The sequence below is a fragment of the Phoca vitulina genome, unplaced genomic scaffold (assembly GCF_004348235.1).
Source record: "Phoca vitulina isolate PV1807 unplaced genomic scaffold, GSC_HSeal_1.0 scaffold1, whole genome shotgun sequence".
NCBI lineage: Eukaryota > Metazoa > Chordata > Mammalia > Carnivora > Phocidae > Phoca > Phoca vitulina.
Genome location: NW_022589704.1, coordinates 66921465 through 66942614, shown reverse-complemented (window position 1 = coordinate 66942614; position 21150 = coordinate 66921465). Strand labels below are relative to the sequence as shown.

The 21150-nt window shown below is 38.8% G+C and overlaps 1 protein-coding gene across 2 annotated transcripts in view; it reads right to left on the bottom strand.

The window, feature by feature from the left end:
- Positions 1–7788, bottom strand: part of FIGN (fidgetin, microtubule severing factor) — a 120155-nt gene extending 112367 nt beyond the window's left edge. The window contains exons 1-2 of one of the 2 annotated variants that reach the window (XM_032409271.1): positions 7567–7788; positions 6624–6793 (exon numbers count right to left, since the gene is read on the bottom strand). In XM_032409271.1, coding sequence (XP_032265162.1) covers positions 6624–6648 — 25 coding nt within the window. In that variant the 5' untranslated portion in view covers positions 6649–6793; positions 7567–7788. The remainder of the gene's footprint in view (positions 1–6623; positions 6794–7566) is intronic. The other variant, XM_032409280.1, reaches the window with a different exon arrangement.
- Between the last annotated feature and the right edge of the window lie 13362 nt (positions 7789–21150).

Below are 21150 nucleotides of genomic sequence, written 5' to 3'. Positions count from 1 at the left end.
TGGCAACAGAGAAACTCCGAGGCTCTTACTACACATCTTACTAAAAACCCTCCCACCCCTGTCATTCTGAACCCGGGCGTACATATTTAAGTGTGTACCTGCATGCAAGCAATGACAAAACACAGGGTCCCTTTTAAGAATCTCTGTACAAGAATTCATGGGATACATGGAGCACATATCAGGCAAAGGGCAACATGAAATAAAAGCAAATATTCCTGTCACACCAATTCATGTGCAGAAAGAGCAGAAGATACCTAATGGTCCATTTACCATCGATTCTCTCACTCAGTAACCATCAGTATTTCTTTGGGCAGAGGCACAGGGAACAACTGTGGGACAGTCAGTCTCTTAAGTAGGAAACCCAGTGACTTGCAGCAAGCAGGCCCTCGATAAAAGTTTGTGGGTTGTGAAGGCAGTGCAAGTTTCGTTGCCCCGCGACCTGCACACGCCCCCCAAGGTCCCACACACAAGGGCCCTGCATTTGGTTTACTGCTCTGCTATGGCTGTCTTGAATTTTTAATATGTTTTGAACAAGGTGCCCCACATTTTATTTTTTGCACCAAGCCCCAGAAATTATGTGGTCAGCCCTAGGTGAAGGTGACAATGCGTGTTGATGGTGAAGATAATAAATCAAAAGAATAGCCAAAAGTTTACAGTTACATCTGGAAACCCACGGCTTCACATTACACTACTTTTAAAATTTTATTTTGAATGTTACTGTTTCCATGAATAATACCTCCTCAGGAACCAAAGCATGAAAGTAGAGGTCATTCATTCTCAGATGAGTTTACCGTCATTTGTATATGGCATTTAATCAATTGTAAGTTGCTTAAAAAGCATCCAACTGACATAAGGCAAACATTACTTGAATCTGGGAAAAAAAGAGAGACCTTTTTTTTTTTTTTTTTTTTTTGGTGGATGAAGAAAATGCAGTTTCTGTTCTCTTGCCAGCCATACATCCACAAGTGGGATGGAGTAAATACATACATTACCAGCAGAAATCAAAACTCATAAGAAAGGAACTGAGTAAAGGTGTTTTTGATATTAAGAAAACATTTTATAGGCATTTTACATTACATATTTCTGCAGTAAGAAAATCTTTTTTGTAAGCTATATATATTATCACTGATAAACTATTTATAAAAGCTACTCTTAACCGAAAATGAGACCAAAAGTCTAATAAGAAGCCAATTTCCCAATATTATAAAAAAAAATGCTTTCTAAAAAAAGATTCCCCACATAAAAATATGAATACTTAAGCTAGGTTGCAGGGTGAAAAAAAGAAAGAAAAAAGTTTAACCTCGGGCCTCCACAGAATAAACCACACGTGCTACTTTCAAGATGCACTGGTTTCAAAAGTGACTGGAAGAGTAATACTATAAATGTTCTGTGAAAGTCATAGTGGTTCAAATATAAGTGAACATATCCATTTATACATATAACATAAAGACATCTGAATTGCAATTCTCCTTTGAAGCTACTGCGTCTAAGAGACCCAGAGACAACAGCCCACCATATGCAATGTTAAGCGAAGTGTCAATACTCAAGTAACAAAACAACAAACAGATTTGTTGCATAAAATGTGTAAATATTATTAATAGAAAGTGCCATGTGATAGCTCACGTTTGGATGGTTTCTGCTCACCTATCTTCCCTGCCGCCTCAGTCTCCTACCTAAGGCTAGCATCAACAGGTAGCGTACGCATGTGCCGTGCTCAGGCAGAGCTCCTGAGCAGGCATGTGTGGGGCTGCTCGAAGCAAACGGCATACCCACCTGCTTTTGATTTGCTGCAAACTTATCAGTACAATTTATTTTTACCATATTCTTGCCTACTCCTTATTTCCACTATCTGCATTTCTTGGAGCAAGCATCTTTCAAGTAAAATTGCCATTTGAATGATAAGATCAAAAATCCCAAAAGATCAGTAATCAGCAATCTTGTCAAAGCAGCTATGCTTGAAATTTCTACCATAAGTGAAAAAGTTAATGATAAAAATTCATGTTTAGAAAAAAAGGAAGAAAATTACATGAAAAGCACTTGCTAAACAAGCATTTATTTTCAGTTTTTTAAAAAAAGTTTCATTTTTCATAGACAAAAAATTTACCTATAATGTGTGTGTATGAGAGAGAGAGAGAGAGAGAGAGAGAGAGGCAGTTAATTGAAGATGGAATCATTTTTGGACTTGTAGAAGTACCCCAAATAATTTCTAAGTTCAACTGATTTTAATGAAACATTAGCCCTTATATGCCCGCAAAGAAAGAGACAATTATAGTAAGATTTTTTTTTTAATTGAAGGAAAAAAAATTGCATTGCTTCCTTTGCCATTTGTTTATTCCGGCTTGTTAATGACTCAAGATAAAAAAGCAGATATGCTGATTAATCAAGTCTTATCGATCAGTAGCATATGTCAATATTTCACACAAATATCTACAGAACAATTTCTCCCAATCAAAAATTTATAAATCAATTTAAATTCCTGGTAATTAAATATATTAGCCCCACAACAATAAATGTGGTACTTTATAAAAGTAGTATGTGAAATTTGTACTCAAGAATATATTGATCAAAGGCAAAACAGCAAACATTTCTATACACCAAGGCCCTAAGAACAAACTGGAAAGTACAAATCATAAAAGCCTGCAATTGTTTCAAATACACCTAGCAATTCTGCTGATTTCGGACCATTAAAACTGATTACTTAATTAGGCAATCATTCAAGGCATCTAAACATTCACAGACAAAAACAGGGAGTCATTAGCAGAGCCGTCTTCACCTTGAGATGAAAATTCTGAACAATGTTGCAGACACGTAAACTTTCGGGATCTGTCCCCATGCGTGAACTAAGCAAAATAATAAAATCTAAAAGGTAACAACCAAAGCTAAGGAAAAAAATAATCTGCCTATAGTGATATCACTAATTTGTCTTTTCAAGTAGCTAATATTTTAAACAATCTGAGAAATGCCAAGTTATAATATAGATATTCTCTATCAATTCTTGGAAGTACTACTTTTCTCCCCTCTGGTCATACTCTTACACTATCTAAAAGTAATTAATAAAATTTCTGCTCTCTTGTATGTCTATCAGAAGTACCTGCCTACAAACAGGTTTTCAAAGTTCCTACCTAACATGAATAAAAACCACAAAAAGATTTTCTATTTATGGGAAAAAAAAAAAAAAAAAAAAAAAAACCACAACCAAGTACTGGAACCTCAGCCACTGGAGTCTTTAATGTAACTAAAGAAAAAAAATAATAATAATATCTATGTTTTCACTCAGAAGATACCAGAGATAATTTCAAGAATACCACTGATTTGGTACAGTCAGGAGAAAGAAAAATATTCTCTGCCCTCCCTCCCCCCAAAAATGGTTCCTGAAATAATTCTAAAGAGACCCTATAAACTGTCTTTTTTAAGAGAAGAGAAAAAGGAAGTCAACTCACACACACAGCTTCCAAACAGAAGTCTTACTCTCTTCCAGGAAAACAACAATGAGACTTTATTACCCTGCTATGATTCTTTCATTTCAGACATGATTAATTAGCAAGTATTACACTTCCCAAAACTCCCACCACACTCTTCGTGGTCTATCAGCCTAGTTGTTGAGAGACCTATATGAAAGAGCAAGTAACCAACAGCAGTATAAGACAAGTATCCAAAAACTATTTCAAAGGAACACTTCTCTCCTATCTTTGCCTCCCAAAATGAAGCAGGCTGCTGTTAACTGCTTTCACAAAAAAAAATTTTCTTAATTGGTCATTTTCTTAACAATACCTTTTAAAATTTGAATAATGCATGCAACATATTCAGGATTCAAGAATACATGGCATGTAATTTATTTGTTACCTACCTATATTTTCAGGCTGGAATTCCAAACGACTTGAGTGAGTCCATGTAGTTTACCCTGATAACTATCCACATGAACAATTAATAAACAATAAAGATGATGTGAGCAAGCATGTTTCGGGAAATGGTTTCTATAGAAAAAAAAATGTTTCTTTCCCAAAGAAAAGCTAATATGTCACACATATAATGATGAGAGGAAACAGCAGTAAAGAACTAAAAGAGAGGATGAAAGGAAGAGGGCAACTCTAAAATTTGAATGAATGAAAACTCTGATTCTCTGCATATTGTTCCAAAACACCCTCTCAAAATAATTTTCCCTTTAAAACGATCTATTTTCCAAATGTCCATGTGAACCAAGAAGCCAGAACCATGTGAATGTACTATAAATACATATTTAACAACCACCAGTTTATAAAGGTTAGGGTTTCCCCCTTCAACCTCTCAACTCTTCTGTCCAAAAAAACTTCACACATAGTACAGCACTAATAAATAGATCTTGTTGGTTCCAGGAAACATTTTTTTTTTAATCTATTCTGGCCATAATATCCTTGCTTTTTTTCTGTTGTATTAAATTTAGGATCAAAAACATCAAAGCAGCTTCCACCTCGGACCTAACTTTTAGAGAATCAATGTGACAAGGCAGTCCCTGATAGATGTTTCTCTTGATAAACGACTTGTTCAAAAGAGACATTGTAGCTTTCATTTCCTGACCACAACACACTTTTAATTTGCAACAGCAGAGCTGCCAGAGTGAGAGCACTTGCCCACTTTCCAGCCTTTTAGGTTTGTAACTCTGGTTCCTTTAGGCCACACGTTTGAGACAAACAAAATCTAAAAATAATCAGAGTGATAGAATTACAAAATAGGAACCACTAATGCCACTTTATACATATACACAAGTGTCTACTTTATATATATATATATATATATATACATATATATGTGTGTGTGTGTGTGTGTGTGTGTATATATATATATATAAACTTTTCCTCCCCAGAATTCTAGTGTGTGATAAGGCTCCTGAGTGACCATAATTTGCACAAGCATTTAAACACAGAGAAATAAATTACGTGACTATTATTTAATAGTAAGCAGAGACAGGGGAGGGGGGCAATTTACACACTTAAATCTGCTGTTAAATGTCATGAATTATATGATTGCCTACCCCAATGTGTTTTTTACATATTATTGCAATGATTATTATTACTACTACTCAGAAATCACATTTAAGTATCAATACGGTGAACAGTCAAACCATCCAATTTCTGCTCTCAGCACATTGTCCGAGCTCCGATTTAAAATTTATAAATGTAATATCCTCCTCATCACAGGCAGCAGCCCAATCTGCTCTGAATATATATTACAGCTTTAACATCACAGAGGGAAATCGCCCATCTGGCAATCCCATTCGCTCCAACAGCTCCGGGGGAAAAAAAGCTGTGCTCTCTCCTCCTTAAAACATTTCTCAGGGCAAATTATGTGCATCTAAAATAAACAGTCTTCTTATTGATCGCTTCAAAGTCAACAAGTTCCAAATGCAAAATTCAAATCCTTTTCTATCGTGTGAGAGCAGTGTGTGTTTAGCTCAATAGTCACCAGAGTCCAACCAGAAGTGGATGTCGCGCAACGGCTCCGGTAGTGCCTTTCCTTGTATTCACATTTGTGTTATGAGAGAGCAGTAACCACGGCCACATTACAGACCCCTGGCAGCTCTCCCCACTGCTATTTCTTTCTTTCATATTCTCCCTTTCCTTCTCTCTCTTTTCAGGGTCAATGCATGGTGGTGGGGTAAAGGTAACCAAAAAAAAAAAAAAAAAAAAAAACCACACACAAACAACAACAATAACAAAAACCCAAACCAGTATAAAGTGGACATATCCTGTGGTTATGCAAAATACTTTTAACATCTTTTTGTTGTTCCCTCTTAGTCTTAATTGAATATCACAAAGTGTACAAATGGTACGGTCACAAGAGCTATTGAAAACCCCCTCTCACTCTATTTATCTGACCTTTTTTTTTTTGTGAAGAAAGAGGAAAGAGCGATTTCAAACAAAGTCAATTTCAGTGCTTGATTATTTAATTCTGTCACAGGTTAAAAGTAAAAAGCGCTGACAGGCAGACAAGTGAATGGCAAGGGGAAAAAAAAAAACTACCACTGTTCCTTAAAAGGCATTAAAGACGTAAAGCAATTAAAATATATATATATATTTTATTTTTATGTAAAAGATAGCCCTTCACTCACTCACCCAAAAAAACCACACTCAGAGGAACTGATTACTCCACAAAGTGTAATCATCCAGAGAGCAGATAGTCAAATTGCATTAATAGGTTGAGAAAAAAAAAATTTATCCAGTTTTGTGTGTGTACATATATATTTATATACTTTCATTAGTAAGCAGTCTTTGCCCACACTCCCGCCCTCTCCCCTCTCCACCCAGCCTCCTCCCCAAAAAACCCCACACTGAGTTTAACTAATTTACATACCATTTGACTTCAGCGGTTATATAGTGCATTACTAGTAACATGAAACTTTGGGATTACCGCTAAAATCGATAAAAGTGGACTCCAGTAATCTATTAATCAAAACTGAAATATAAACAAGTGATAGCAAAAGCAAACAAGCATTCTGACAGATTAAAATATACATATATATATATTTAAAGGAATTATATATCATGAGCATCTGCTTCCCAAGGAGAGTCTTCAATGGTTTTTATCATGCTATGTAATTTGTCTTTCCTATTTAGATGCAAAGGAAGTAAATTCCAAAACTGACATACCATAAACACTGGTGCTACTGATCATTTCTTGCTGGCAGCACAAAAAGCTGAATTGGATTTCTCACAAGCAGGAATTCCAAAGGTTGCTTTTCATTAAAGCCACTTTTCCTCTCAGCTATCAAATGTCACTGCCTTGAAACGTGGGCCCTTTCGTCAGGTATTCATTTAACCTACATGCATATAATTAAGGGGGAAAGCAACATCAACAAAAAGGGGATCTCAGATCACAGGAGAAGAAAGAAAGGAAAAAAAGCACATGACCAGGAATGCAAGTCCATGTCAATTTCACTCACTCCCATTGAAACTAACAAGAGCTCCGGGGAGGACGGTAATAGGATCAGTGGATTGTATATACCATTAAATTATACATCTTTCTCTCCCGTTCCTTGCCAACAATACGCCCACCACGCTGTACCCCCTCCAAGATGATGTGCTTACATTTTTCTGCAACCGATCTCCTGACATTTTCACGTTCCCCCAGCCACGAGACTGTAATTTAACCTCAACTTTTTGTGTGTGCAAGATTCTTATTTACACTTCTTATTTACTTAGAAGTTAGTTCCCGAAGAAAGTCTAGCCCCACCCTATGGCTCCGCTTTCTTATTTTTTATTTTTGAAGTAAAAAGATAGTAGTAAGTAAGCCCAATATAGCGGAAAACGAGATTCTTGCTATCGCGAACTCTTAATCCAATACTATTGTTACAATGATTAAGCAGCAAAAATATGCATTATAATGTTTCAGGGCTACTTTGTACAGAGAAATTAGACAGCAGGTTGGCGTACAGAATAGAAGCGAATGCAAATTAAATTTAATGTTTACGGCACAACTCGAAGATCTCTTTTTATTACGGGTCTTGGATTTATTTATAGTCTCAAAAAATAAAACAAACAAAAACAAAAACAAATTTAAACAGATGGTAGAAAACTACGAAGCTCCTCTTACCTGAATGCGCGGAGCGAAAACCCGATAGGTTAGCGTAGCATCGATCCGATGTGTTTGCTGATGAATGGAAGCTAGGGTTAAGTGAAGGTGCCTATGATTTGAAATCATTCCAAGTTTTTGAAGGGAAGACGGACTGCAGCCTCTGCCATGTTGGAATTTCAAACCCAAAACAGCTGCTTGGAAGGAGCCAGCATGCCAGAGGCTGGGCGCAGGCGCAGAGCGCCGCCGAGCCAAATTCAAATCACTTTCACACTAAGAGCCAAAGATCAGTTTTCAAAGGAGAGAGGGAGAAAGAGACCGAGGCTGCCGAGAGGGAGAGAAGACGGGAGGCAGTGGCGAGAGGCGGGCAGTGGAGAGAGACGGGCAGCGGGAGGACCGGGAGGGAGAGGGAGAGGCGCACGGAGCCCGCGGAGCTGGAGGGGGAGAAAGGGAGGCGGGAGGCGAGCGGGCGAGCGAGCGAGAGACGCGCCAGAGATTCATGGGCAGGGAGGGCTCAATGGCCGCGCCGCGCTGGCCGGCCAGCCGCTCGGGTCATGTTACACGGCCGGGGCCGCGGCGGCCGCCCAGCCTCCCCGACGCGCTCACGCGGCCCGGAGGGGGCCCCGAGGTCATGATTACGCGCGCGGGGATCCGGAGCTCTCCCTGCCCGCGCTCTCCGGTGGCCCAGCCTGGGGAAGGGGGAGCAATGCCTTGGGGTGGGGGGAGGGAAGGGGCCTTTCTTTCCCACGCGTGACCAGCCGGCCCTTGCGCGCCGCAGCCAGCCTGGGAGGGCCCGGGACAGGGCTGCGCGGCTCTCGCGCCCGCGGGCCCCTCCCTGCCCGCTCCCGGCCCTCTCGACAGCTGCGGCCAGTCCACCCTTCCCCACCCCCCAGGACTCCGCACACAGGACAGGATTTGGCCCCGAGAAGCCGGGACCTCACCCGCACTCTCCCCTGGGCCCCCAGCACCAGCCAGAAAATGACTATCTGCTAAGAAGAGGCAACTTGGGGGGGGGGGGGGGGAGAATCCGAATTAAGCCGGTTCCCCTCCCCCGCCTCCTTGTGAATAAATAAAATCATAAGTGTCTAGGTGTGCGGTCCACTCTCGCGCTTCCCTGGTTCCCCTCCCTACCTCCCCCAGGCGGCTCGGGCAGGGGAAAGCAGCGCCTGGGGGCCCCCGGTGCGGGCTGCTGGTGCGCGAGCATAGACGTTAGGCTCCTGCTTTCCCAACCCCCTTCTTGGAGCAAGCTGGGGACCCAGGAGTGGGAAGAGAGTCGGGGCTTTGTGGTGCTGGGAGCTGAGGAAGAATGAAATGTGCAGTTGAGTGTGTTGCTCGCATCCCAGGGAGCAATGCAGTGCTGATTGTCTGTTGCTGAGATAGCCTTTTGTTCGGAACATAAGGTTTAAGAAACACACACACGTTTTCTGGGGTCTCTTGTTAGATGTAAATGTGCTGCATCCAGACGCTTACTATGCAGTGTAAGCTCAGTTGGTTTACTAATCACCCCGCCCCACCCCCAAACAACCAGGATCATTTGAATGGGAACCTCATTCAGACTTCTAGGCTGCGAGGATTGCCTTCAACCTATTTCATTCTAGACTAGCCAACCATCCAACTGAGATAATAAAGCAAACAATAACATTTGATCATGATGTCTACGAGATAATGTGCCCGGCAAAGTTCTTTAGGAATTGTAATGAGCAAGAGAGTGAGTGAGGTAATAATTTCTCTTCGTTTTCATTAAATAAGACTTTAATAGATAAATGGTAAGTTTATACTTTGGCCTGGTGGACATCCAGTCCTCTCCATTGCAACTAAGCTAAGAATGAAAGAGGCAAATTATATATTCGACCAGGAGCCCATGAAGCTGAGAATGTTACCTTTGAAGGTTGGCAACGAAAATAGACTTGTTTAGGACTGACCCTCCTCATAACGGGTGTTCACATTCCCCCCTGCTTCTCTGCTATAGATTTAATAGACTAAATTGCAGGTCTCCAGATGATGAAATGCAGCTTTTAAAAGATACCACATATATACTTTGAAATTAATTTCATTCTCCTTTTGTGATTTTCTTACCTGTGAATGGATAGCCATTGAATGGATGCATTTAGCTAACACAATGAGAAAGAAAAGTTATTTTAGTTAAATCTAGGCAGATGACAGAATTTAAAAGACAAAAGGAAGTGATTCAAGATCTTACCAAATATTTCTAAAGAATGAGATTTCTATTTGGAATGGATTTGACCTTTCTGTGCATTTTTTTAAACCAGACTTCAAAATAAAACAGAAGAACTTTATTCTGATGTAACAGAGAACACTGGAGCCCCTTTAGTTATGTTTTACAAGATAGCTTTGAAAATGATATTATGAAAAGTTGCCCATTGGATTTCACCACAAAGAAATAAGTGTAGAAAAATATCTATGGGTCACTGTTGGATTGAGTACAGATGAATTAAAAAACAACAACTGTGAAGAACTTATAATTTCAGTTATTGCCCATTTGGAGAATGACGACGAGAAGTCCTCTGGACACACAGCAGACGCTCTGTGCAATTCAAGCAAAACTGCTCTGTCCTTGTTTGTTAAAAAAAGTTCAAAGCTCATCAACCTTTAACACTAAATTCCTCATATTGAATTTACAGTTCCTTATGTAAACCAAAATGCCAAATAAAATATATAGGATAGAATATCCACTGAGTAAAAAAAAAAAAAATATATATATATATATATATTATAAATATATATTTTCATGCTCAACTTAAAGAAATTCATTTTCAATATCTAAAACAAAATAAGCTCTACTTTTAAAAAAGGGCAAGAAAAAATGTGGTTAGCAGGAGTTTATTAATAGATAAGTAGTACTTTTTTCAACTCCTTTGTATATTCATTTGAAATACAGATTATAAAATTTGTCATTCAACATACAAATGTATATAATTAAGTTGGAATCAAAGAAAAGCAAACTATTCAAAAGAGCACTGCATGTATTTACACAGCATTTCAAAATTGTCCAAAATTGCATATACTCCAGAAAAAAATGTTTACGTAATAGAATATATATTATGGGATTTGCATGACTAATAAGATCCATTATGGAGTGTGTCACCCCACTATTTCTAGCTTTTTTTTTTTTTAAGGTACGGATAAAGTTTGCTTCTCTCCAATTACTTTTTTTGCAAAGAAAGATGAAATGACTTTTTTTTCAAAAAGATGCATTATTTGTAAAATTAGCACAATGTTTATGGTTTTTGTTGTTTTAATAAAACTATCTTTAATGATGTTGTATGATTAACATTTTAATAGTCACTATATCCTATCCATATTTATTTTTAAAACTTTTATTCAAAAGAAATGTTTCTGGTTGTAACTTGACATCCATCTCTACAATGTACTTTATGAAACTTGTGACGACATGAAGATAAGAAATTGAGTCTTTAAAGAAAGTGGACTGGCTAATCAAGAAAACAGTTAATTCAGTGAAAAACTGATCAGACTCATTTATTTCCCACTGCAGTAAGCGCATTGCTTCTTTCTTTTTTTAATTTTAATTTCTTTTTAATGTAGAAAGGACAAATATAATGAATTTCTAACACACAGTATAGTCTAACTCGGGCTTTGTAAGAAACTAAAAAAAAATAAACATCACTATTCTTTTTTTCCTTCGGGAGGAGTGTGTGTATGTGTGTGTGTGTGCGGACGCACACGCACATGTTCCTCTCAAGCTAATTCAGGGAGGAAAGATTCTTCTACTTTTGTGTTCTTATTCTCAGGACACATATAAGCAACAACAATCAAAGTAAAGTGTAAAGAAATAAGCAAGGTGATATTGAATGAGACTGTGCAGATGACCATATTCTTGTATGCCTGGACTAAGGGTAATTTGGCCCAGGTTAGACACAAAGATGTTTACCTAGGTGATGGAAGAAGAAAAGAGAAGGACAAGATAAGGGTAGACAGAGCACTGAAAAGATAAGAGGATGAGGGTGACAAGATATTTCAAAGACAAAAACAAGTTTGGGGGGCTATAATATTGAGTTTTTCATGAAATGCTAAACACAATTCAATTTAATTTATAAATTCTGCTGTTTAGTTTCAAAGTCAATTATTTTAATACAACATTAAAGTAGTAATATCCTCTTCCAAACTATCGTGTTTCCAAAATATTCTAGGACTTACCAGCTGTTTATTAGACCTACACTTGTTTTTCATATTGCTCACAAAATCTAAAGTAGCTCTTACAATGATAGAATTACTGGTATGATATTTTTTTTATGTTTGCATAAAATTGCAGTTTATTTTAAGGATCTTCATTTGTACTTCAATTAAACTAAGAATACTAAAAAATTCTTATGCCCCTTCCTCCCCCCCCCAAAAAAACAGTGAAGACCTTGACCTCATTTTAGTAAAATTACTCAATTTGTTAGAATTAGACTTGAATACAGGTGCTGTCAAAGGGTATTAGTGTGGTCCATATACCTCCTCAGTGACCTAACCCTACCGTGGAGAGACAAGTGGAAAATCCCGTGAGAGGTTCACTTGAGATGTTTTCTTGGTTATGCAAACGTGTTTTCTTCTAACAACCTGAGGATTGCACATATTCGTTCACTCTTGGACTAGTGGTAGTGTTCATGTATTTGCTGCAGCTTCTGCCCGATTCTGTACGATTCTCAATTTCATTAAGAAAGTACACTTAGTACCACACTTACTGTGGTTAAAAGTATTGCACTAAAAATTGCAGAAGATTTAAAGGAAACTTGACATTAACGTTTTATGGATAAAGCCAGATAAATATAGTTCAAAGTGAATAAGTGACTCATAAGGGGGTCTGTCTAGAGGAAGATACGGATTCTTTCATGAAGGAGAGGCCCGTTTTCCTGGTCTTTGTAGTCTCAATCTTTAAGCTCCAATACAACAAACCGCTTGTAGTCTGCAGTCTGCATTTGCCATGTTGTCTGTCCCCTCTGTGCCTTGCTTTTCACTGTGCCCTCTGGTTTCCCCTCCTCTTCTGTGGGCTAACTCCCTCAGACTCTCAGCACTTACCTCCTCCAAGAAGACTTCCCAGCCTTCCGGGGTTGGGGGAGGGGGAGCACTTCAGCATCTTTCCCCTGGGCTCTCCTCAAACTCTCTCTCTCTCTCTCTCTCTCTGCTCTTTAAAATCATGTTTTAAGTATCTTTCTGTTTGAGCCCTCGGTTAGTTTGTAAAGTTCCCTGAGGGCAGGCAATCATGGTAACTTCCAGCTTTGGTTTCGGTTTTGTGTCCCCGCCCCCACCACCTGTGCTTAAAATGGTGACAATCCCGAATAAAGGTTTATTGAGGAAATTAATGAGCTGAGGTGTAGAGGAAGTAGGCGTGGACAAAGGCAGTGAGAAAGGAAATTATGAGAGCCTTTGCAGGAAACAGCATTTAATCAAGTTGGGTTGAACCTTTGCTTTACACAGGCACGGAAGGGGAAATAGGAAAAAGTGAGAACTGGGGATACACTGTGGAGGAACTTCATTCACTCCTTGGATGAGAGGTTCGCATTTCAGTGGGGAGGTAACAGGAAGCTCTGGAAGGTTTTTAAGCAAGAGATTTATGTGGTCTGAGACCTGCTTTAAGAAGATACAGCTAATAGAACTGGAAACGGGGAGACCGGCTGGGGAGTGATTGCAATGGTCTATCATTTTCTGGTCCCTCAAACTGTCAATCCTTCTTGTAGAGTTTGGTGATATGCTTCCTTGCCTTTTTTATAAATGGGTTATTTGTATTGATTGCCCAATACTGCACGTTCATTTTGTAATATTACAAAATGTCAGTGTGTTTAAAGGCATTCATTTAATGTCAAATATATACAAAGGGACAATACATTGGAATCGAGTGGGGTTTTTTTCCTGAGTCCGAACGTAGTCTTTCTATAGTCTTTCTTCTCATTATTTGGCCTCCCTCTCCCCCTGCCACTCCCCACCACCACTTTACAATTAGTTCCACTCAGGCTGTGCTTTTAGCTTAGCAGGTATTTCATTTTCAAGAGAAGTAATGCCTGAAGATAAGAAAAGTTCCACCCTGGACTATGTTTGAGCAAGCGAAATAAGCAAAGTGAATTTGGTTTTTATATACTGAATAAAAATATAGACGCACATTTTCTTCATTTAAAGTATATTAAAGTTTCCTAAACAGGATTTTTAATTCATTTAAAACGGCATTAGGTTAGGTGGGCTGTTGGTGCTTTGAATTAATGTGCAAGCTGTTAATCTCCGTAGACCTGGATTTAAAATTAGACAAAGCAATAATTAGTTTGGCACCATCATTTCACTACCCAGAGGGTAATAATGTAGGTCATAAAATACTACAGCCTGGCACAAGTTTTTTTTGTACAAAACAAGGATCTAGTATTAGGTGGTGTGAAAAAAAAAAAAAAGATTGGCACTGGGAAGTACAATGGCTTAGCTTTTGATGTATGTCCCACTATTCCTAAAGAGACCTAAATTCAGAAATTCTTATCAGGTTTTCCTGTTTAAGGTGAGTCTTTCCCTTCTAAGTGCCACAAAGAAATCTTCATAGCCTCTCTCAGTAGCTGGTGGGATTTTTTTTTTCCTGTAATATTTTTCCACACAGCTTTTGTGCATTTCGTTACAGAATTAAGATTTTTAATTTGCACTGTGCTTTTATTTTGCTGTAGTTATTTTCCCCACCAGTTTGCCATTGTTTTCAATTATAAAATTGGCACACTGTAAACAGTTTTTAAAATATAAAAGTGTTGCATTCAGGGAAGTGCTTACCATACATAACTTGATTTGTTTTCATGGCAAATGACTACTGGCAATATCAATAATTCAAGAACAGAAACAATGAAAATACAGAGGAATTGCATTTGGATACTTCTTCCTGTCAATCATCTTCGCCAGATTCCTATTTGAACATACTGAAAATGAGGAAGACATCAGACCTAGCCTTAAGTATGAGTAATAGTTTTCTATTTCCTTACACCGCTCACCCCAACTGAGCTTTTAAAGCACAGGTATCTTGGGTGTCTCTGTATAGCTTAATATTTCAAGCTATGGAAATAATGTTTTAATATTGCATTGAAAATATATTTCATGCAATATACATGTACAGGCTTTCTATTTTACATAAAGCAATATGCAAGCACCTGTGTGTATCTAGAGAGAGTATTCAATGTATTAGATGAGTACATTCACAAATCATTTAAGTTGAGCTTTTCAAGTGATGTGAGCTACTGATACAAACTTGCTAATGATAATTATAGAACTGATGCTGATTTAGTCATTTCAAAAAAGCCACGGAGGCATAATTAGTGTCTGAATGGCCTCAATATTGCATTATTAGGAGGCTAGGGTGAAACTTGAAATGAGAACATCAAGGCTGATAACAGAAAAGAAAACATGAAATACATACATAATTCATTCTGAGATATTATAAAGGTTTATAACCAGAAACAATAATTTGCAGAAAGCATCTCATGTACTGGAGCCAACTGCAATCATTTGGTCAACCTGTTAAAGATCAAATAGTATATTCTTAGCTATTCTCAGTGGTGTCTTTGTAATAAAGTAGCGGCAAACAGACACTGTTTGCTTCTGGTCACTTTTAAAGAATGTTCAGTTTATCAGTAGGGACTTTAATCTCAACCTTAATAGAGTACAAAAGCAGCCTTGTTCCTGTGTTTCTCTCCTTAAGGCCACAAGCCATGTGCATTTTTTAAATTCAAAAGAAGAAAAATAAAATTCTTCTTCTGAGAGCCCTAAATACTGTGGGGGTTTTTCCCAGATAGTAATTTTCATTCACCTTTCCTCATTTCACACTTTTCTTCTCCTTCTTTTTTTTTTTTTTTTTTTTTTGCTGATACATAAGTGCTCCACCATACTTTACAGTCCTCACTGGGGTGAAGACATACAGAATATCTATGAAGTATCCCCTTCATTGGACCCCTGCCAGGCCAGCCTTTATCATGTGACCTGGTGTGCTGGTTAACTAGAGCCTTCTAACTCAAAAGCCCCCCTTTTCTGGTACTCTTTCCTATTAGAGGGCAACAGATGTGAAGAGTGACTCCCAAAACATGTAAAGCCAAGAAAGAGACTGTAATCTAAGTCACTCTTTCTCATTAGCATAGGTATACAGATATTCAGACAAAGGCATCTTTAAATAGAACGCATATGCTCTCTCAAATGCCTCCTTTCAAGGTGGTTGCCATTGTTATTATTAGCTTCCAAAAATGACAAGTTTGGGTTGTACTGCATAGGAGTTATCTGGGCTGTAGTTTAATAGTTATCGTTACTAAGTATAAATATTATCTTTTGTTTTCCAGTGAGGTCTGATACTCATGAAATGATCACTGTCTGGGTGAAGGAGGGTGAAGAGAAGTAGAGGTAAACCAGGATGTGAGTTACGGAAGAGTGGAAAGAATGACCCTGTAGGGGGATGCCAGGGTATTATGTGGATCAAATATGGTTGAGGAGAGCAGACTATATTCTGGTCAAGTATTGGAGCCAATTCACTTAATAAAAACAATCAAGTTCGTGTATTTACTCCTGTCTTTCCACCCTCCCATAGTAACCAGTAAACACTGAATGTTTACAATGTCCTTGGTAAATTCAGTCACTGACTTGCAATCCCGTAGTGAGACATCTGGGAATACCAGAAAGCTGTTTTCGTTCGTTTCCTTGTTGGTTTGTTTTTATACTTCCTGCTCACCAACTTCAAGAAGTTACAGATCCTTCCTATCCTACCATTTCCATACTGATGAATGGAGTAGCCAAATTCATGACTGTCAATAAGGATGCTTTTGGTTGCAAACAAAAGAAAGAACCACTGACACTAGTGGAAGTGCTAAGGAATTCATCAGCCTCCAGTAGAAATTTGTCAGTAGGGCCATTCTCAGTTTCTACTCTACTATCTTGAACATTTTAGTGCCATTTCCTCCACATTGTATGCACAACAGCTTCAGACATCACTAGAGATGAGACTACATGCAGTGGAAGAGGAGTGTTCTCCATGTCCCTTCATGTCTAGGGAAAACGCTTTCCCAGAAGCCCTTAGGGGATCTACTCTTACCCATTATTGGGTCCCATTTTTGTGTTTAAACCATGAATAGCAAGGGGATGAAACCCCTGGGACTGGCTGAGATCAATCATAAATCAGTCCCTGTGCTGAGAAAGGGTCACCTATCGATAAGCACACAAGTGAATTTGAAGTTCTCTCATCAAGAAAGAAGGAGCAGAGGTGGTTGGTGGTGGCAGAGTTTATAAAATGGTTTGTAGGACCGCCATTCTGTATGATGCCAGAAATCCCATTTTTACCACACTTGCTTTGAATGGTGCCCCCTGGAGTTGTTGCATGGCACAACTGAAGTGTTTGCACATTACAACCGGTACATGAACAACAGAGTCTATTTTACTTGTCATACCCTGTAGCCCAGCTATATGGCTATGAGTCAGTTTCTTATGGTCTAATTTATATCCTTATTTTTAGAACCTACTTTTCCTAAGTTTCAAAGGCTCATAGCACAGGTATGAGGTCACCATTTCAAGAGTGATCAGGAGCCTGGGATGTGGAAACTATTATTCTGAACATTAATTAAGATCTTTAAATGCTTTCCAACTTAAACAGATAATAGAGATGCTGATTGGCTAAATATACTAGAAAAATTAGTGAAATATCAACTTTCTTTAAAAATTTAAAGTAATAAAGCTTTTGGTCTGGCACAATGATAGATCCTCAATAAATATTTGTTGAATGATTCAGTGAATGGAGCTAAGTCCACCGAGATGAGAAACAGCGAAAAAGGTAAAATTAAGGTACTCCCTGATAGTCCAACTTGTTATTCTTAGCACCTGGGGATAAGCGAGAATTAAAAAACGCAACAGAAATGATTTGGGATAGACACTGTTGCATCAGAAAAGAAGCAAAACATTGGGCCATTACAAGTTCTGTTATGGAATCTGGGGATTTTATTTCTTTATTTTATTTATTTTTTTAAGAGTTTTTTTTAAAGATTTTATTTATTTATTTGACAGAGAGAGACACAGAGAGAGAGGGAACACAAGCAGGGGGAGTGGGAGAGGGAGAAGCAGACTTCCTGCAGAGTGGGGAGCCCGATGCGGGGCTCCATCCCAGGACCCTGGGATCATGACCTGAGTCGAAGGCAGATGCTTAACAACTGAGCCACCCAGGTGCCCCTATTTCTTTATTTTTAATTTTTTAAAAAATTTTTTGGAATCGGGGGATTTTAAAGAAAGACTTAACTTTTGCCTGTGATGACAAAGTACAGATAGTGAACTCAGACTTACTGACAAACAGTGAGACAAATAACGACAGCTTTTACTTGAAATAATTTTCTACAGGATCATTATCAATGTTTACCATCCAGAAGGAAGGTGGGGAGAGGGGGAGCGGAGGGAGGAGACTGGGGAGGGAGGGGAAGGCATAGGATAAATATTGAATCATTGAAAATGTGTAGAGGCATAACTTCAACTCTAAGAAATACCCCACCTAAACGTAGTTTTCAAAAATAAAAGCTCTTCTTTTAATTATTATAAATATACCTTTTAAAGCTAAACAACTGAGCGTCGTGCTTCGCGTCAGACACTGCGACGCAGGTTATGTGTGTCTCTGTTGCCACAACATGGCAACTTTTCTCCTACTTCCCCTTTCCATTTTTTCCTGCGATGTTCTTGAATGTTATCTACTTCTAGAATTAAACATGCATTAAATCTACTTTTATGGTAATAATATTCCACGAGACCGGTGTTGGCTGCGTGTCCTAGTAGATGTAGTATTGCAGAACAACAAAGTGTAGGCACAAACTATGAAAAGTCAATGGAACTTTTCTCTGACTTCTGTGCGGAAATTAGTCACGTTGCTAGTTCAAAGTAAGCTCAGTCTTTTCAATTTCTCCTATTCTCTTTTGGAGACGCGCTCAGTTAATTCAGGTCTCTTCTTTCGTTGATCTTTCCCTTCCTGTGGGGGGCATTCTAGGGCCTGTTTCGGGCATGGGGGCCGTGGCGCACAGGAACACCCTGTCTTCACTGAGGTTTAATTCGTTCTACTCAGCCTTGGTGCTTCATCCTTTTTCTCGGCTGTATCTGCAGTAGGCGTCTATGACTACGATCGTACCGTGTGGTCCTCCGCTTATATGATCCAAGTTACATCTGGTCAGGTGTCCTGTTAGTACACATCTCCTCTTGTCCTCTGAAATTCTCTCAGCCCATCTGCGTCTCTCTTGAGGCTCCATAATCTTTCGGGTGTTTTCCCACACCATGTTTGGTGTCTGCCCTCTGAGAGTGTGTCCTCAAACCCATCCTGTCGGTATCTTACTCACTTGTTGATCCTATTGCACAGAGCCACCATGATTAGCACCATGATTAGGCATTTGTGAGAACAGAGGATGGGAAGGGGGCAGAAGCCTATAGAACAGCTCAGCCCTCTCCTTCTGCACTCCCTTTATGCCCAAAGCCCTTCCCTTCCACCCACTGTCCTGTTCCATCTCTTCTCCTTCTTTCAATCCAGAGACAGAGGTTTTCATCTTTCTCTGTACTGCAAAAATAATCTTTTACTTTATCTGGTATCCTTTTCAACTCAGTGATTTTTGGCATAAACTTTCTTCTTCCATACCCTTCACGCTTTTTATTTGTAATTTTCAGAAAAGTACTCTCTCAAGATCCTTTGTCTTTTCCTGCTTGCTCTTCAAGATTATTCATCTCTGTGATTGGAATTCAAAGCTGACTCTTTTCTTCCTTAACTCTTCCTTAACTTCCTTACCCCTCCCCCGGAAAATGACGAATGGCACACTAGGGTACTGGATACAACTGCGGAGGACGGCCAGGGGAAGAAACATCAGGTGATGTCTCAAAATAGGATCCTATTAACCCAGCATGTGCACATGCTAGAGTGGAAGAAATCGTGAGACAGAAACCATCTCAATCCTCTCAGAAAATAGTCAATTATTAATTGTTCCCACACAGTTTGCCAGCATAGCATTTAAAACCAGTTTTTGGATGATATTTTAGTTGCAAAGCAATAACAAATATCCCCATTATGTTTTCTCCCCTTGTTATTTGGGTGTTCGAGTCTCCAGCATTCTAAACGTAATCTCTGTGGATGAGCAAATATGAATTTGTTATGGGTCATCCACTGAGCTAGGCTTTTTACCTAACTTAGTTCACATAATTTTGGGGAAAAAGTTATTCTCATCTCTATTTTCAGGTAAGAAAATGGAGTCTCAAAGAGAGTAAATAATTTGCACCAAGGGCAGAAATCCAGCGAATGGCCAAACTATATAGAACTTATTCCCAGTTCTATTTTGTTCCAAAGTCCTTGGACTTTTTATTACGTCCTCTTGTCCCTCGCACTTTCAGGGGTGTTTCATGCCCTTGTGCCTTGCTGAACTTCCCTCTAGTATGCATACCCAGAATCAGTGTCATGACTGCTAGGAAATGGCTCAATACTCCTCAGACTTGTTCGGGCAAAATTTCCCATCCTAATTAGATTTGAAGTTACTCATGCTGTAAAGCAGAGCCGAAACACTGAGCTGCGGAGTTCTCCTTGTTTATTGTTCGGTTAAGCTGGTAGAGCTTGACTACATCTTTTTTTCAAAGGTCAATCCCTTATTCCATTGATGGGGACGAGGGGACAATAAGTCAGACCAGATGTGTTTCTATTTTTTATGTTCACTTTCCTTCATTTGTTTGAGAAATGTTCATGATTCAAACTATGTGAATTTTTCAATAGTCCAGTTTTCACTCTTTTCTTTGGCTAAAGTAAAAATGATACACATCAAAAGGGACCTCAACTCCTTCTATTTCTTTGTTTTCTCTTATCTGTCTTTTTTTTTCCCTCCCTCTAACTGACTTTTTCTCTTAAATCAAAGTCATCATTTTCAAAAAATAAAGATATGCAATGTGGAATTTATTCAGGTCTGAGGTTAAAATTGAAGCAGAATTATATATGTATACATAATGTATTATAATATACATTTACAAATTCAAAGCATGTTTCCAAGATCTCTGATAACTTTAATGTGCTTTAGAAAAGTGGGCACTTCTCCTTCTCCACCAAAACAAATGTGGAACTCTAGAACTAAATCTCTACTTATAGATAAATCACAAAGCTGGAAGGGGTATTTAGAATTCCTTAAGGCAACATTTCTCAAAGTGTGGTCTCAACCCCCTATGTTAGATCTATCTAGGAGAGGTTATTGGGCCCTATTCCAGACCAACTGAATCAGAATCTTTTAGAGGAGAACCATGGAATTTACCTATAACGTGCCCTTGTGATGATTCTTTAACACATTTAAATTTGAGGACTTCTTCCGGTATCATAGGTCTAGATGACTCCCACTCTTAAGTGAGAATCACACTTATAAAATTCCAAGGAGCTTGAATCGATTGATTTATACTTGGTTGGTCTATCCCTCTTCCTTCCTTCCTCCCTCCCTCCCTCCCTCCCTTCCTTCTTTCCTCCCACCTCTCCCTCTTTTCTTTTCCTCTTTTCCATATACGTTGGTACATGGATATGCAGATGAAAGAGAGAGAGATAATATCTATTATCTGTTAGCAGATAACACAAGTATGGTCCCTCCTTCCTGAAACTTAATGATACCTCTTGTC